Here is a 19401-nt window from a genome sequence, read left to right on the forward strand (position 1 = left end):
GTGGGCCACCGCCGTCTGGAACACCGAGCAGCCCACCCAGGGCAGCTACGCCGAGTTCACCCGCCGCTTCCGAACCGTGTTCGACCATCCACACGAAGGAAGAGAGGCGGGTGAACGGCTGTTCCACCTACGGCAGGGGACGAGGTCGGCGCAGGAGTTCGCACTGGAGTTCCGGACCCTGGCAGCGGGATCAGGGTGGAACGAACGGGCTCAAATCGACCACTACCGTTGCAGCCTTCGCGAGGACGTCCGGAGGGAGCTGGCTTGTCGAGACGTGTCCCTCTCCTTCGATCAGCTGGTTGACATGTCCATCCGTCTCGACAACCTGCTGGCTGCCCGAGGACGTCCCGGAAGAGGCCCGTCCGTTCCACCCTGCCAACCTGACACCGCCGTCCCCATGGAATTGGGGACGGCTGCACTGCCGGGCAGATGTCGGGGAGGGCAGGTGCGGAGTGCCTCCAAGGGGCGACGAGGCCGTACTACTGCACCACACCGCACCTCCCTCCCTGAGTCGAGAGGCGACAGGCATGGCACTTCCGCGTCACCCCAGGTAGCACATGCACATTCGCCACTAACCTCTTCCCTCTCTATGTGCACTGTTCCTGTTAGGTTCCCCGGCTTTCCGCTGATTTCCCGGTGTAAGGCGCTGGTAGACTCAGGCGCAGCTGGGAATTTCATGGATAGGTCTTTTGCCCTGCGGTCACGCATACCCCTCCAGGTCCTCGCCACCCCCCTGCCCGTGAGAGCTTTAGACAGCCGGCCACTAGGGTCAGGTCTGGTCACGAGTTGCACTGTTCCCCTCCTCCTGATTTCCGACAGCCGACACAGCGAAACCATTTCATTTCACATCATCGACTCACCCACATTCCCAGTTGTTTTAGGTTTCCCCTGGTTGTCCCTACACGACCCCTTCATCTCCTGGTCTAGTCGACGTCTGTCGGGGTGGTCGCGGAAGTGCCAGGGTAGGTGTTTGGGTGTTTCCGTTGGCTCGACCTCGGTGGAAAGTCCAGACAGTGCGCCCGCCGTGCCCATTCCCCCCGAATACAGGGACTTGGCTACGGTTTTCTCCAAAGCCAAGGCTGCTGTGTTGCCACCACACCGGCTGGGGGATTGTGCGATAGACCTCGTTGATGGAGCCGCACTCCCGAAGGGTCACGTGTATCCACTGTCCCGCACCGAAACGGAGACTATGAACGCCTATGTTACGGAAGCGTTGGAACAGGGCTACATCAGGCCCTCCAAGTCACAGGTCTCCTCGAGTTTCTTTTTTGTGAAAAAGAAGGACGGTGGTTTGCGCCCGTGCATCGATTACCGGGCGCTGAACAAGATCACCATTCCGTTCCGCTACCCTCTCCCTTTGATCTCTGCGGAGGTGGAGAGGATGCACGGGGCCCTTTACGGTTTTTCACTAAATTAGACCTCAGGAGTGCCTATAACCTGGTGCGTATCCGGGAAGGAGACGAGTGGAAAACCGCTTTTAGTACCACGTCTGGCCATTACGAGTATTTAGTGATGCCGTACGGGTTGATGAATGCTCCTTCAGTCTTCCAGTCATTCGTCAACGACGTATTCCGGGACTTGTTGTGCGAAGGAGTGGTAGTGTATATTGATGACATCTTGATATTCACTGCCACCCGCGCCAAACATGTCTCGTTAGTGCGCAGAGTGCTGGCTCGACTGCTGGAGCATGACCTGTACGTGAAAGCCGAGAAGTGTCTGTTTTTCCAGTCGTCTGTGTCCTTCCTGGGATATCGCTTTTCCAGCACAGGTGTGGCTATGGAGGAGCCTCACATTGACGCCGTGCGTAATTGGCCGACCCCAACCACGGTTAAGGACGTGCAACGTTTCTTAGGCTTCTCTAATTACTATAGGAGGTTTATCCGGGGCTTTAGCCAGGTCGCGGCTCCGATCACCTCCCTTCTGAAGGGGGGGGCGACCCGGTTGCGGTGGACCGTGGACGCGGAGCGGGCGTTTGTGGAACTGAAACACCGTTTCACCACCGCTCCGGTCCTGGCCCATCCCGACCCGTCGCTCCAGTTCATCGTGGAGGTGGACGCGTCCGATTGTGGGCTCGGTGCCATCCTCTCCCAACGGACGGGGTGTCGTAACACGCTCCGTCCCTGTGCCTTCTTCTCCCAGAAGCTCAGTGCGGCGGAGCGGAACTACGACATTGGTGATCGTGAGCTGCTGGCCGTGGTTCGAGCTCTGTCGGCGTGGAGGCACTGGTTAGAGGGGGCTAAACACCCTTTCCTCGTCTGGACTGACCACCGGAACCTGGAGTACATGCGGGCAGCGAGGAGGCTGACCCCTCGCCAGGCAAGGTGGGCTATGTTCTTCACCCGGTTTGTGTTTACTCTCACCTACAGGCCGGGGAGTAAGAACGTCGGGGCTGACGCGCTGTCCCGCCAGCATGACACGGGGGAGAGGCCAGTGGATGATGCTCCCGTGCTCCCGGAGTCATGCATCGTGGCACCGGTGGTATGGGAACTGGACGCGGACATCGCCGGAGCGCAGCGCGACGAGCCCTCTCCGCCCACATGCCCTGAGGGCCGTACGTATGTGCCGGCGTCTGTCCGCGACCGCCTCATCTACTGGGCGCATACATCTCCCTCCTCCGGTCATCCTGGCATCGGGCCAACAGTGCGCGCCCTGGCCGGTAAGTACTGGTGGCCCACTTTAGCCAAGGACGTGAGGGTATACGTCTCTTCCTGCTCGGTGTGTGCCCAGAGTAAGGCACCCCGGCACCTACCTGTGGGCAAGTTGCACCCCTTGCCCATTCCACAACGACCATGGTCCCACATTTCTGTTGATTTCTTGACGGATCTCCCCCCTTCCCAGGGCCATACCACCATCCTGGTCGTTGTGGATCGGTTCTCGAAGTCCTGCCGCCTCTTGCCTCTGCCCGGCCTTCCTACTGCCCTGCAGACCGTGGAGGCCCTGTTCACACACGTCTTCCGGCACTATGGGGTGCCCGAGGACATCGTGTCTGACCGGGGTCCCCAATTCACGTCTAGGGTGTGGAAGGCATTTATGCAGCACCTGGGGATCTCGGTCAGCCTGACCTCGGGCTACCATCCCCAGTCCAACGGGCAGGTGGAACGGGTCAATCAAGAAGTGGGTAGGTTCCTCCGGTCCTACTGCCAGGACCGGCCGGGGGAGTGGGCAGAGTTTTTGCCGTGGGCAGAATATGCACTGAATTCTCTGCACCACTCCTCCACGGGCGTGACGCCTTTCCAGTGCGTCCTGGGCTACCAGCCGGTCCTGGCGCCGTGGACGCCGAGCCAGACCGGTACCCCTGCGGTGGACGACTGGTTCCGGCGGGCAGCGGGCACATGGGAGGCAGTACAATCCCGCCTCCGGCTCGCTGTCCGCCGTCAAAAGACCTATGCAGACCGCCACCGCGGGGAGGCCCCGGTGTATCGGCCGGGCGACCGGGTCTGGCTCTCGTCCAGGGACCTGCCCCTCCGCCTGCCCTGCCGGAAGCTGGCCCCGCGGTTTGTGGGGCCTTTTAAAGTCCTGAGGAGAGTCAACGAGGTAACATATCGGTTGCGCCTTCCCCCCGACTACCGTATTAACCCCTCGTTTCATGTGTCTCTCCTCAGGCCGGTGGTGGATGGTCCCCTCCAGGGGTGTGAGGTGCGGGAGGTGCCCCCTCCCCCTCTGGACATCGAGGGGGCCCCGGCGTACTCTGTCCGCTCCATCATCGACTCGAGGCGCCGGGCGGGGGGCCTCCAGTACCTCGTGGAGTGGGAGGGGTACGGCCCGGAGGAGCGGAGCTGGGTTCCGGTGAAGGACGTCCTGGCTCCCGTCCTTGTCCGCGACTTCCATCAGCGTCGGCCGGACCGCCCTGCTCCGCGCCCCCCGGGTCGGCCCCGAGGCCGGTGTCGTCGCGCGGCTGGGGCCGCGCGTCAGGGGGGGGGTACTGTGACGACTGCGACCTCTGCTGGTTCACCTCCCCCTGCAGCGGGCGGGCCCCAGCGGTCGACGTCACCTGCTTTCTGACACCACCGTCTCATCATACATTTCACCTGTGTCTCGTTTGTGCACCTGTTCCTCATCATCGCTGTTTCCCCCGGTATATATGTTCCCTCTGCTCCCCCTGTCTTTGTGTGTAATTGTCTCTTGCCATGTGAAGAGCTGTTCATCGCTTTGTGTTAAGCTCATGCTGATTTCTCTCGCTGGGATATAGATATATTAAACTATCATTCCATCACGCCTTCTCCGGTTCCTCCTTGCTCCTCTCAACCACCGAAGCCGTGACACTTAAATTAACAAGTACTCATTATCTCTTTATGCAGATTTGCTCCTGGGGAAAAAAGTAAAAGGTAAAATATTTTTCCATTTTATTTGAGTAATAATTTCTATTGTTACTATCAATTCATTTTTACTGTCAAAAATACTAATTCATCCAGAGTATGCATGAATTAATGAAATAATGTTCTCTTCCTTCAGAGGAACACATCACTATGGATCCAAAGACTGCTTCTCCTGCTGTTAGATTGACTCATGAAGGAAAGAGGGTTCAGTATGTCAAAGCAAAAGATAAACCAGACCTTCAACAGTCTATCCATGTATTGGGTAATAAGGGGTTTGACTCAGGGCAACACTATTGGAAAGTGAAGATCCAAGATGATGATAAGAAGGAAGAAAAACTAGCTTGGTATTTGGGTGTGACCAAAGAAAATGCACAATGTCCTTTAACCCCCCAAAATGGCTTCTGGATTTTATTTTATGAAAAAGAAGTAGGCCTACATGTTTATGTTGACAGTGTAAAAACACCAACAAGACAAACAACACCAACAACTGTGTGTGTGTTTCTAGACTGTGACAAACACACACTGTCTTTTTATGATGCTGATTCTGGGTCCCTTCTCTACACTTTTAATGATGTGAAAACAAGAGACACATTGTATCCTGTATTCAGCCCTGGAAAAAGAGATCCACAAGCATTAAAAATTATTGACACCACTGAACTGAAGAAGGATGTGTCTTCAGCATTTTAGCTTGAACTCTGTTGTATAGGATCATGTGAAAATCAAAGGTGTTACTATACAGTTTGTGTTATTAGTATGGTCCAAGTGATTCAGGGGACAATCCTCTCCGATGAGACATGCACGTGTTGTTCAACTAGTTAGATTTATACATTCCACATTTTCAGACACCAAAAGTAATTTAATGTTTGTATTGTATATATTTTTTCTACCTTTATTCTTGTGTTTTATTCAAATGCTAATATTTTCCCAGTTGTTAAATGACTATCTGCTATAAAGAATCATTGTTGAGATGTTGTATAAAGTAGTAGTTTGTGTGAAACTGTGGTCCAGAGACTAAACTCCTGTATCTATGTGTTTTATGTGGCTCCCATCAGATACCAGGATTTAATTCCCGTCTTCACCCTTCACTCTATGAATCCCACTTTCAATAAACAAGCCTTGCGTACCATACCATACCATCTTCTTCCGCTTATCCGGGGCCGGGTCGCGGGGGCAGCAGTCTAAGCAGGGATGCCCAGACTTCCCTCTCCCCACTTCCTCCAGCTCTTCCGGGGGGACACCGAGGCGTTCCCAGGCCAGCCGGGAGACATAGTCCCTCCAGCGTGTCCTAGTACTTCCCCGGGGTCTCCTCCCGGTGGGACGGGACCGGAACACCTTCCCAGGAAGGCGTTCCGGAGGCATCCGAAACAGATGCCCAAGCCTCCTCAGCTGACCCCTCTCGATGTGGAGGAGCAGCGGTGAACTTCTCACCCTATCTCTAAGGGATCACCCAGCCACCCTGCGGAGAAAGCTCATTTCGGCCGCCTGTATCCGGGATCTTGTCCTTTCGGTCATGACCCAAAGCTCATGACCATAGGTGAGAGTAGGAACGTAGATTGACTGGTAAATCGAGAGCTTCGCCTTGCGGCTCAGCTCTTTCTTCACCACGACAGACCGATACATCGACCGCATTACTGCAGAAGCTGCACCAATCCGTCTGTCAATCTCCCGTTCCTTCCTTCCCTAACTCGTGAACAGGACCCCTAGATACTTAAACTCCTCCACTTGAGGCAGGCACTCTCCACCAACCTGAAGTGGGCAAGCCACCCTTTTCCGACTGAGGACCATGGCCTCGGATTTTGAGGTACTGATTTTCATCCCCACCGCTTCACACTCGGCTGCAAACCGTCCAAGTGCATGCTGAAGGTCCTGGCTTGAAGGGGCCAACACGACAACATCATCCGCAAAGAGCAGAGACGAAATCGTGTGGTCCCCAAACCTGACACCCTCCGGCCCCTGGCTGCGCCTAGAAATTCTGTCCATAAAAATTACGAACAGAACCGGTGACAAAGGGCAGCCCTGCCGGAGTCCAACATGCACAGGGAACAAGTCTGACTTACTGCCGGCAATGCGGACCAAGCTCCAGCTTCGGTCGTACAGGGACCTGACAGCCCTTAGCAAGAGACCCAGGACCCCATATTCCCGAAGCACCCTCCACAGGATGCCACGAGGGACACAGTCGAATGCCTTCTCCAAATCCACAAAACACATGTGGATTGGTTGGGCAAACTCCCATGAACCCTCCATCACCCTGTAGAGGGTATAGAGCTGGTCCAGTGTTCCACGGCCCGGACGAAAACCACACTGTTCCTCCTGAATCTGAGGTTCTACTATCGGCCGTATTCTCCTCTCCAGAACCCTGGCATAGACTTTCCCGGGGAGGCTGAGAAGTGTGATCCCCCTATAGTTGGAACACACCCTCCGGTCCCCCTTCTTAAAAAGAGGGACCACCACCCCGGTCTGCCATCCCAGAGGCACTGTCCCCGACTGCCACACGATGTTGCACAGGCGTGTCAGCCAAGACAGCCCCACAACATCCAGAGACTTGAGGTACTCAGGGCGGATCTCATCCACCCCCGGTGCCTTGCCACCGAGGAGTTTCTTAACCACCTCTGTGACTTCAGCCCGGGTGATGGACGAGTCCACCTCTGAGCCCTCCTCCTCTGCTTCCTCAATGGAAGACGTGACGGCGGGATTGAGGAGATCCTCGAAGTACTCCTTCCACCGCCCGACGACATCCCCAGTTGAGGTCAACAGCTGCCCACCTCTACTGTAAACAGCGTTGGTAGGGCACTGTTTCCCTCTCCTGAGGCGCCGGATGGTTTGCCAGAATCTCTTTGAGGCCAGCCGATAGTCCTTCTCCATGGCCTCACCGAACTCCCGAGTTTTTGCCTCCACAACCACCCGGGCTGCAGTCCGCTTGACCTGTCGGTACCCGTCAGCTGCCTCAGGAGTCCCACAAGCCAACCAGGCCTGATAGGACTCCTTCTTCAGCTTGACGGCATCCCTTACTTCCGGTGTCCACCACCGGGTTCGGGGATTGCCGCCTCGACAGGCACCGGAGACCTTACGGCCACAGCTCCGAGCGGCCGCTTCGACAATGGCGGTGGAGAACATGGTCCACTCGGACTCAATATCTCCAGCCTCCCTCGGGATCCAGTCGAAGCTCTGCCGGAGGTGGGAGTTAAAGATCTCTCTGACAGGAGACTCTGCCAGACGTTCCCAGCAGACCCTTACAGTACGCTTGGAGGAGGAAGCTGGACAGACTCGGCAGGCCCAAGCCTTGCGTCTCCACTTTAATAATCTAGTAATAGATCAAAGGCAGGGTATTAGTAAATGCAGTTTGTGACAACTGGTGATGTAAAATAATGAATTTGGTTGATTGATCAAAGTGATGTGTTTTTTGTCACTGTCAAATGCAAATCTTTTACTTTTCAAATATATTTTTTTAAGATTGTTATTGGTGTTTATAGGCTAGCACTGTTTGTGCATCACATTGCATAAGCAATAGGGGGCTGGGACTTTTAGTATTTGTATTAGCGTGGTGTATGTGCATTGCATTGCAATTGTAGTATGGTGCTGGGACCTTTAGGTTGAGCTATTCTGATTGCAGCTGATATGTGAACTGTCAATCAAACAGGGAGATTCTGTTTCACTATATTGCCACAAAATTGGGCACATTTTTGTCTTCTAAATTGCATCACAGCAGCCATGGCACTGCTTTTAAAATGTACACTGATGAGCCAATCATTATGTCCACCTGCCTAATATGCTGTTGGTCCTCCGCATGCCGCCAGAACAGCACCGACCCGACTAGGAATGTACTCTACAAGACCCCTGAAGGTGTCCTGTGGTATCTGGCACCTAGACCTTAGCAGATCCTTCAAATCTTGTAAGATGCGTGGTGGAGATGCCATAGATTGGATTTGTACGTCCAGCAAAACCCAATCGGATTGAGATCTGGGGAATTTGAAGGGAAGGGCAACATCTTGAACTCTTCTTCATGTTCCCCAAACCATTCCCGAAAAATGTGTGCAGTTTGGCAGGGCACATTATCCTACTGAATGATGCCACTGTTATCAGGGAATACTGTTGCCATGAAGGGGTGTACCTGGCCTGCAACAATTCTAAGGTAGGTGGCACGTGTAAAATTGAAGCCACATGAATGCCCGGATCCAGAGTTTCCCAGCAGAACATTGCCTAGAGTATCATACTCCCTCCTCCAGCTTGGTGTCTTCCCAAAGTGCATCCTGGTGCCATCACTTCCCCAGGTAAATGGTGCACACATATGGCCATCCAAGTGATGTAAAAGAAAACGTGACTCATCGGACCAGGCGACCTTTTTCCACTACTCCAAGGTCCAGTTCTGATGGTTGCGTGCCCATTGTAGGTGCTTTTGACGGTGGACAGGGGTCATCATGCACACTCTGACCTGTCTGCGGCTACGCAGCCCCATACGCAGCAGGGTGCGATGCACTGTGTTGTGACACATTCCTCCTGTAACCACCATTAACAATTTTTGTGATTTGTGCCACAGTAGACCTACTTTTTTGGACCAGACAGGATAGCCTTCATTGCCCTTGCGGATCGATATCCCTCCATGGACCTCTGTCAGTTGGTACTCACCACTGCTCACCAGGAGCACCCCACAAGCCTTGTCGTTTCACAGAAGCTCTGACCCAGTTGTCAGGCCATAACAATTTGGGTCTTGTCAAAGTCACTTAGGTCTTTACTACAGTCGTGGCCACAAGTTTTGAGATTGACACAAATATTATTTTTCACAAAGTCTGTTGCTTCAGTGTCTAGATATTTTTGTCAGATGTGACTATGGTATACTGAAATATAATTACAAGCATTTCGTAGGTGTGAAAGGCTTTTATTGACAATTATATTTAGTTAATGCAAAGAGTCAATATTTACATTAGTGACCCTTCTTTTTCAAGACCTCTGCAATCCGCCCTGGCATGCTTTCATTTAACTTCTGGGCTACATCCTGACTGATGGCACGCCATTCTTGCATAATCAATGCTTGAAGTTTTTCAGAATTTGTGGGTTTTGTTTGTCCACCCGCCTCTTGAGGACTGATCACAAGTTTTCAATGGGATTAAGGTCTGGGGAGTTTCCTGGCCATGGACCCAAAATTTCGATATTTTGTTCCCCAAGCCACTTAGTTATCACTTTTGACTTATGGCAAGGTGCTCCATCATGCTGGAAAAGGCATTGTTCATCACCAAACTGTTATTGGATGGTTGGGAGAAGTTGCTTGGGAGAAGTTGCTCTTGGAGGATGTATTGATATTTTTTTTTATTCATGGCTGTGTTCTTAGGGAAAAGGGTGAGTGAGCCCACTCCCTTGGCTGAGAAGCAACCCAAGACATGAATGGTCTCAGGATGTCTTGTTGGTGCGCAGAATGCTTGTTAGACTGCTGGAGCATGACCTGTACGTGAAGGCCGAGAAGTGTCTGTTTTTCCAGTCGTCTGTGTCCTTCCTGGGGTATCGTTTCTCCAGCACAGGTGTGGCTATGGAGGAGCATCACATTGACGCTGTGCGTAATTGGCCGACCACGACCACGGTTAAGGACGTGCAACAATTCTTAGGCTTCTCAAATTACTACGGTTTTATCTGGGGCTTTAGCCAGGTTGTGGCTCCGATCATCTCCCTTCGGAAGGGTGGGGCGACCCGGTTGCGATGGGCCACGGAGCGGGCATTTGTGGAACTGAAACAAAGTTTCACCACCGCTCCGGTTCTTGCCCATCCATGAGTAAAATTTCACTGAGCCACTTGAATGGCAATAACACTATTTTAGGCAATGTCAGCTCTTGTAACAATTGTTTTTAACTTAACTTGCAGGAGGAGCCAGGGCGAAAGGGACAGAAGAGGGAGCCAGGACGGTCGGGAGAGGAGAGGAAAGCGCCGCTGCGGCCGGGACCAGAGAGGAAGGAGCCGCTGCGGCCGGGTCAGGAGAGGAGGGAGTATGGTCTTGTCTTGTCCTTGTATGGTCTTTCCTGTTCTTGTTTCGGTTTGATTGGTATATTCATTTCACCTGTGTTTAGCCCCCACCTGTTTCTGTTCTCCTTGTTTGTCTGTGTATTTAGTTTGGCCATTTTCTCCCTGTCAGTGTTGGTCATTGTGCTTATGTGCCTGTTATGTTTGTGTGCGCCTGTGCGCCTGTGCGCCTGAACCGTTGATCCCCTGAACTCTTGAGTATTTTTTGTAGTGCCCGGCACTCTGTTTGGTTTTATTTGTTTTGGTTAAATAAAAAGGGGAAACACCTCAACCTTCTGCGCCTGCCTCCGTCTCCTACTATACAACGTGACACAAGGGAGATTGACCATCATCTTGAACTTCTTCCATTTTCTAATAATTGCGCCAACAGTTGTTGCCTTCTCACCAAGCTGCTTGCCTATTGTCCTGTAGCCCATCCCAGCCTTGTGCAGGTCTACAATTTTATTTTTAACGAGTTCTTACAGGTGCAGTTAATACAGGCAATGAGTGAGGAACAGGAGGGCTTTTCAAAGAAAAACAGGTCTGTGAGAGCCGGAATTCTTACTGGTTGGTAGGTGATCAAATACTTATGTCATGCAATAAAATGCCAATTCATTATTTAAAAATCATACAATGGGCAGGAGAGGTCGCCGCGGGACGAGGCGACGGTTCCAGGGCAGGAGAGGGCGCCGTGGGGCCAGGGCAACTAAGGAGTGGCTCCATAAGAAGCATCTCAAGGTTCTGGAGTGGCCTAGCAAGTCTCCAGACCTGAACCCAATAGAAAATATTTGGAGGGAGCTAAAAGTCTGTATTGCCCAGCAACAGCCCCGAAACCTGAAGGATCTGGAGAAGGTCTGTATGGAGGAGTCGGCCAAAATCCCTGCTGCAGTGTGTGCAAACCTGGTCAAGAACTACAGGAAATGTATGATCTCTGTAATTGCAAACAAATGTTTCTAAGTCAATAGTGCCTACAACTTTTCTTTGAGAATGTCAAACTAACAACTGTTAGACAGAGAGTAGGCTACTAAGCTGGTAGCCAGCAGTTGGGGTAGAACTCCGCTGGCAGCCGTTCAAATGAACGAAACAACCGCTCAATTGAACAATAAAACTGACAGAGTCAGTCGTTCGCAAGTCTTTTTTAATTAGGCTAGGCTCAGTTAATGATTTAAAAAAAAATAAACTACAATAATTATTTTAGACCTACTATGTGTCCAATTATCTGTTACAAACATGTCTTTATTTTGCAATTGTTTTGATCTATTTTTCTTTGCGAAAGTAAAACTATTCCATGGTTGGGTAGAACTCCGATGCCAGTTGTTCAAATGAACGAAACAACCATTCAACTGAACGATAAAACTGACCGAGTCAATCGTTCACAAGTCTTTTTTACTTAGGCAAAGGCAATGGCTCCGTGCTTGTTTTCTTCTGATTTATTTTTATGACATCAGTAATCAACTAATTATATAAATGATTATAATCTGCATTCAATTATCAGTTATAAACATATCTTCATGATGTTCCTGTCTTGATCTATTTTTCTCTGTGAATGTACATACGTTGATCGGAGAACTGAGCTGGAGGACCGGGTATGCAGCATGTTGTGATCATGTTGTACAAATTCCGTTGTCAAACTTTCAAATGAACAATACAACTGAACAAATCACTAGGAAAAAGAACTTGCGAGTCCTGAGTCACTAAAAAGATTTGTTCAAAACAAACGAATCGTTCGTGAACTGCACATCACTAATAGCTGCAGGCCGAGTCGGAAGTAATGGTTACTACCACCAAAAAAATCACTTTTCCCTCTGCGACTTCAATTCACTATGCCAAATCTTTAAACACTGAAGCCCTCAAGTAGCGTGTGTGGCGTTGACCCCAGGTTCCTCTCTCAGCTACCTTGACAGCAGATGAGGAGCCGGCGGAGAGACAGGAGCCGGGAGAGCCGGCGGAGGGGCAGGAGCCGGGAGAGCTGGGTGAGCCGGCTGAGGGGCAGGAGCCCCTGGTTGGGTATGGACCCAACCAGCGTGATAGAGAATTCTCCTTGAGAAGATTAGTTTCAACTGCACAGTATATGATCATAAATGTCCATTACCTTAGTTTGTTTGCTTCTTGTTAATGCATTACAGTCCTACCAAACATTCAACAAGCTTGTATACCTGTATGTCCAATGTCTTTCTGCTTCTGTTGCCTAAATAAATTAGAACAGTTGTAAACAGTAACAGTATAGTGGAAACATTAACATTTCTGGTGCTTCTGTTCTGCCAGTGTAGCAAAATAACAATTTCACTTTTTGCTATGGTTGGTTTAATGACCAACAAACAATTGTAAACTACAAGAACAGAAGAACACAATTTCCTTTTACTGTTCCAATTACTCATCATCAGTTAAGAGAGTTTGGTTATGTTGAAGTGTCACTCTCAAAGACAGACAACGCTTGGAGGCCTATAGTTACCTGGGCAAATTGTTTAGTGCACTCTTCTGTGCAGAATCTAACATTTCAGTGATTGAGAAAGACAATATTTTGTTATCTACATACCCATCTGATTTAGATTATAATTTTGCCGATTAACTAATTCAGTTATTTATCTAAAGATAAAATATGGATTTTAGCCCGCAATCTTTGTTTAAAAATGTTGTTGTTGCTCTGCAGATATTTTTGACTGCGAGGGAGAACGTTCATTCTCACTTCTGTCCAGGGTAAAACATTTACTGAGGTCTAAGATTACTTAAAAACATCTGAAGGCAGTTTACTTACAAATAGTTCAAGGGGGGCCTTGAAGGCTCTATGCCCAGGGGGCCATTTCTTTCCTAATCCATCTATAACCATGAGACTGATTTTCTTTTAAGCAGTTGAAGGAGAGGCACTATGTATTCAGGTAGGCCTTTAAATTCCTTACTTATGTTTGACTTACTTTACAAATCCCTGTAGTACTTTTCAACTTGCTTTAATCCATTGTGTCTATTATAAATATTATATTGCACTTTGGGGATTTGTTAAATTTTTTGTTGTTAATAAAGTCAAAGTATTAAAGTATGTTTTGGTTACCAATTGGCTTGAAAATAAAACGGATCATAAGTAGCTAGCCTAATTTACAGAATAAATATGGTAGGATCTGCACTTTAAAAAAGTTTCATGGTGTTTCAGCAAATTATTATTTATTATCTTCTCTGAGCCCTGCCAGGCATGCAGTGGAGGGAGAAAGCTGGGACAGACACACACAAATGAAATGTTAGGTTTTAAAATGAAATACATTTACCCCAGGTCAGCACACAGACCCATTACAGCACCGATTCACTGACACGAAAGCATCTAAACACTCATATTAGATTAAGGTTGCCTGCATTAGGTTCACACTCCCATGTTAAAAGGCACTAAATGGCTGGCCAAATGAACAATATTCAAAATATATATATATATAATGTATTATGAAAATATGTTTTTATTTTCCATCAGAGACGTGAAAGCATGGCAATGGGGTGCAACTTCAAATACTCATAGGCTGGCCATGTATAATTATAAAACTCGATGGTGGTGATATGTTGCAGTCCAGGAAATCTAGGAAGAATAAGATTAGAGACAAGTTCAAATGAGATTCACTTGTTGGATGTGATAAATGCGCATCGTCCCTTTAATAAGGATAGCTTACACTTTATTTTGAGAGTCCCAATTTCGATCTATAGATGTTCTTTAGATACAAAGTTGGGGAATAACGGATTACAAAAAAACAGTAACTGTAAAAAAAATATTGTAATCGGATTACAGATACGGTTTTATCTGGGGCTTTAGCCTGGTTGTGGCTCCGATCATCTCCCTTCGGAAGGGTGGGGCGACCCGGTTGCGATGTATGATTACTTTTGGATTACTTCAATTGAAAAAGAATAACTGCGCGAAATAATTATGACATGTTGTATGTTTGAGTTTATTATTTAATGTTACAAAAACATCGTTATTTGAACCAAAATATGAATTGCCTGCCTCAGTTGTGTGTGTGATCATCATGCGCGCAAAGGTGGACGCGCATAACCAGTTTAGTGATGGAGGAAGCGCTAGTTAAAATGTCTCCGGTTTTGGTTGGTTGGATGGCTGTTTGTTGGTTATTTAGTTATCTATTCAACGCATAATTCTCAGAAACAATGATAGGAAATAGGCCTACCTGGTGTTATATCTGTTTTAAGTTTCAAGGTTTATTTGTCAAATGCACAGAACTACACAGCCAGGACGAGTTGCACCGAATAACTTTTACAGGAATTGTTTAATAGATTAGGCAACTATTTGTTAGATAGCTGTAACATGGCGCTGCTTTCAAAATAAAACATTCTTGAATTTACCACGACATTTGAGGAGAAAAGGTGTGTTTGGAAGCACTCTGCCAAAGAATGATTATTTGCATTTGACGCGGCCACATCAACTCCGTCCATACAGGTAGGCCATGTGATTCTGCTTGTTTTTCATCTCTGAAAATTGTGTTCACTGGTTATCATTGCCTGCTGACAACATTTACTTTAAGCTAAGAGTCCAGGTTTATAATCACAGTTAATTTCATTCATTTACATTGGTGGCCATAATAACCGCAGGGTATATCTTATTTCTATGCGGTTGTTCACGATTGCAAATGTGCATTCGGGTGCCGGCGGTTTCTGAACCATTTTGACAATGTCAATACCCTTTTCCAGTAATTGACATTTATTTTTCAACAATGTTTTGAAGCAATTAAAAACATGAATGAAACAAATAACAGAACAGACTTGAGCCTCATTAGATTTTGGGTTTTGTTCATATTAAAAGATTCTGGAAGTTAGGGTTAGTGGATAGTTTTACTTCAAATTAAAATGTATTTTCTCTGTAAATTCAAAGCACTTGAAAGACGAAAACTGACAACACACAACACGTCATGCTATTGATGACCTTTTTATCTTTCTGTCTGAAAGGTGGGATTTTAGCTGTCCTCATTATTTCCATCTCAAAACAAAACTGGTGAGAACTTTACCATGTAGTTCATTAAAATAGTTTCTAGATTAAACCATCTGAGAATCTCTCTCCAGTGTCCCATTTCTATCTTTCTCTTACCCATCCTCTAGATGACTTTTCTGTGTCAGCCCCTCATGGTCCAGTCACAGCATGGTCAAGTTCCTCTGTCACTCTGCCTTGTGAACTCTCACCTACCTTTGACGCGAAACCATTGGAGGTGTGCTGGTATCGGCCAGATAACTTCAACACACCTGCCTTGTTGTACAAAGACCCAAGATGACTCTGTGGACCCCTGGTACAGGGGCAGAGTGTCTTTGAGTGGGGAGCTGGAGGGGGGCACCTTGGAAGACAGAGGGGAGTATGTGTGTCGTGTCAACAGTGAACAGTGTATTGATAAAGCCAGTGTGTTCCTCATAGTGAATGGTCAGTGCCTGGGGACATTTACACTGAAAATGTCTTGTTTAATCTCTTTGTGGTTGTTACTTGCCTTCATACTCAACCCTTTCCTTGTCACTAGTATAGGTGGTGTCCAAGTTCTCTCTGTAGCTGATGGAAGAGGAGGAGGAGGTCAGATGAAGGTTACCTGTTCTTCAGAGGGCTGGTCACCACAACCTATACTCACCTGGAAAATTAAAAACAAACTTGTTGACCAACACCCATGTGTTGACTGCTGTTTTTAGCTGTACACATCTTCAGACACCAAAAACTATTTAATGTTTTCCTTTTTTAATTTATTCTTGTGTTTAAGTCAGATACAAGTATTTTTCCAATTGTTAAATGACTATAATCTGCTGATAAATCAACATAATTGAGTCTTTGAATAAAGTAATAGTTTGTTTGAACTGTGGTCTGTTGTGGACATTTCTCTAACCAATGTATTCTCACTGATGAAAGGACTGAGAGCCCCTTATTCAAATTAGAATGTGGGGGTTAAGGTATTTGCCTAGGGGGCATCATTGACTGGTATCAGCAGATGAAATGGTTACTCTTTATCTGCACATCTGTATAACTCATCAGGGCATCTATTGTCTGTCCAGATACTGTAAGAGCTCTTTAGAGTTCAATAGGTTACCCATGTGGGGGGAGGACAATGTTGCCCTTGTGTGAAGCCTAGGTAGTAATAGAACAAAGGGAATGTGTTTTATTGACATAGGACAGATGGGCAACAACTTACCACACCCTTTTTTCCCTGTAATAAATACAGATTGTTCATGTATTAAGTTAGAGACTGCTCAGATGATTATGTTTGTAAGCATTTGAAGTGTCTCTCTTATTTGCAAATAATTAATAAACTGTTAAATTGTGTCAAGATAATTTAATCTCTGTATTTCCTCATTAAAGAGTTCTGATCGATGGAATTGCCATCACAGGTCCATTTTAACATTCCTGTCACTGTATGTGCTTATGCAGGTCCATCCAGAGTCCTGGGTTCAATTCCCGTCTCCACACTTCACCCATGATCCCCACTTAAAATAAATAAGCCTGAAAAAAAGTAAGAAGAGAATCCACTCTGCTTAAAACATTCATAATCTAAGTGATGTCTATGAAGTATTTTATCGCTGTCGGGTGCAAACCTTCTACAACCATGTTTCCAAAAACATTGGGACAGTGCGTAAAATGCAAATAAAACGAAAATGCAGTGATGTGCAAATCATCAAATGCCTTTATTTAACTGAAAATAGTACAAAGACAACAAATCAAATCTTGAAAATTATAAATATTATTGTTTTTGGAACATTATATTGTGAATCAAAACCAATTTTTCTCTCTCCCTATGTATCAGATCCTCAGTGCTTGATGAGTGGCAATATCTGGTTGTAGGCAAGTAATGCTCACTTCGATGTTTTATGGTATCCTGTTGAACCTTGTCTCAGGACTACCTGGCGTGACAACTCAAGCTGTTCCAAAGTCCTCATGGTTATGTTTCAGATCATGTTGCAGCCAAATTATTCCTACTGTCACTTCCCACAGCCCACCTGGTTCTCCATGTCCTTGGCCACCTGGTTTTGCTGTTGATCTGGATTCTGCCTAAAGTCTCTGGAAAAAGCCCATCTGTATTTATTGACCTGCTGCTCATCTCAACATGAAAAAACACTGACATCATCCAAAAGGTCCTGTACTCTTATAACATTCACCTGGAACAGTCAGAATAGGACTGAATCCACTGTAGGTACCCTCCCACTACACCTAGATTTAGCAACGTTCTTGCTTAAGAAAGTGTTTTTCACTACACTGTTAACAAATTCAAGGTGTTTCAACAAATAATTAATCAGTAATGATTTCCACAGCTTTTTTTTTATTACTCAACGCTCCACCAATGCAAAGAAAGAAATAGGTGAGAGCTTGACGCCTGCTGTTCCATAATATAGACAACCAATCCCATTCTAAGGGTGGAGACAAGTATCGGATCATTATTCAGTATCTTCTCGTCAGTATTAGTTTAGAGGGTTCTGATTTTCTAAATTATAGAAAATAGGCTCACTACATCTGTGATCTTGGACAAAAGATATAAGGAATGCAAAGAGAACCAGAAACAATGTAGTATTTTTCACTACACGCAACACAGATAAGTGTTACCCATTAGACCATGTAAAAGTGAAAGCACAAGGATAGTGGTGGCAGCAATAACCTTCGTTGTAACTATTGTATTGACTTTGACATTGTATGGGAAATTTAAAATGCAAGATATTTATGTTAGAATGTTATGAACCAATTGGGTCGACAGAAAATTCCTACTGCATTGAGGGAGAGGCACTATGCAAACAGGTAGGCATTCAAATTCCTTTAACTTATGTTATAAATTATGTTAATAACTACCTGACTGTAGAACCTTTTCACTTGCTTTAATCTATTGGGTCTATTTCAAATGATTTGATATATTTATTGTAATGCAGTAATTTTTTTGGTTACCAATTGCCATGAACAAAAATGGATCGTAGGTAACTAATCAAATTAACATAATTATTAAGCTAGTATATCCACTTTAAAAAATGTCAAGGTGTTTCCACAAATTATTATTTAGCAACTATTTCCACAGCCTTTTCTGTTTGCTTAACTTTTTGGGTATAATTATTAAAATGTTTAGTTTGCCCCAATGTCCAATACAATTTAAATGACTTGTCTGATCATCTTGTCACATGTTCATTTAATTAGAAATAGTTAAATAATTCTATGTTAAGGGCACCAAAAAAAATCTCAATTAGACTTTTCATATAAAACTCAAAGCACCTGAAATACAACATATGACAACACACAACACGTCATGCCAATGATGACCTTTGTATCTTAACAACAGGGTCGTGTCTAAAGATGGTGATTCTAGCTGTCCTCAATATTTCCATCACAAAACAAAACTCTGGTGAGAACTTTACCATGTAGTTCATTAAAACAGTTTCCTATTAATTAGATTCAACCATCTGATAATTTCTCCCCATTGTCTAATTTATCTTTCTCTTACCCATCCTCTAGATGCCTTTTCTGTGTCAGCCCCTCATGTTTCAGTCACAGCATGGCCAGGTTCCTCTGTCATTCTGCCTTGTGAACTCTCACCTACCTTTGATGCAAAACCATTGAAGGTGTGCTGGTATCGGCATGATAACTTCTTCACCTACAAACCTGCCTTGTTTTACAAAGACCACAAGACCCAGGAGGACTTTGTGGATCCCCATTACAGGGGCAGAGTGTCTCTAATTGGGGAGCTGGAGAAGGGGAACTTGTCCCTGAGACTGGAGAGGGTCACCCCAGAGGACAGAGGGGAGTATGTGTGTTGTGTCAGCAGTGAACAGTGTATTGATAAAGCCAGGGTGTTCCTCACAATTAATGGTAAGTAGCTGGGGACATTGACACTGAAAACATGCTTTGTTTAATCTCTTTGTGGTTGTCACTTGCCTTCATACTCAACCCTTTCCTTGTCACTAGTATTAGGTGATATCCCAGACATTTCTCAAATGCACCTTAGTTAAAAATGTCCATAGCAGTTAAACCCCTTCAATGTATTTCCCCTGTCGTTAAATGGTGTCACAATCTTACTGCATGTTATGTAATCTGACTGTTGTTGAGTGTTCAGACTATAACTCCAAGGGCACAGCATAGTTGATTTCCTAAATTATTGATTTTGTATTGGGTCTATTTTAA

The 19401-nt window shown here is 46.6% G+C and overlaps 2 protein-coding genes across 2 annotated transcripts in view; both read left to right on the top strand.

Moving 5' to 3' along the window:
• LOC105030177 (butyrophilin subfamily 3 member A1) overlaps positions 1–19401 on the top strand; it is a 145624-nt gene that overhangs the window by 33714 nt on the left and 92509 nt on the right. The gene's annotated exons all lie outside the window — the stretch shown is intronic.
• LOC117594123 (myelin-oligodendrocyte glycoprotein-like) lies at positions 17686–19161 on the top strand. Its single transcript, XM_034291121.1, has 3 exons — positions 17686–18033; positions 18563–18625; positions 18736–19161. Exons 1-3 carry the CDS (start codon positions 18024–18026, stop codon positions 19095–19097), a joined length of 435 nt encoding a protein of 144 aa, XP_034147012.1. The 5' UTR covers positions 17686–18023; the 3' UTR covers positions 19098–19161.

This window comes from Esox lucius, chromosome 25 (assembly GCF_011004845.1).
Source record: "Esox lucius isolate fEsoLuc1 chromosome 25, fEsoLuc1.pri, whole genome shotgun sequence".
Lineage (NCBI taxonomy): Eukaryota > Metazoa > Chordata > Actinopteri > Esociformes > Esocidae > Esox > Esox lucius.

Excerpts from the sequence above, each read along its gene's own strand:
- LOC117594123 (XM_034291121.1), top strand. Across the intron at positions 18,626-18,735 it reads CATCACAAAACAAAACTCTG|ATGCCTTTTCTGTGTCAGCC; the intron begins GTGAGAACTTTA and ends CCCATCCTCTAG.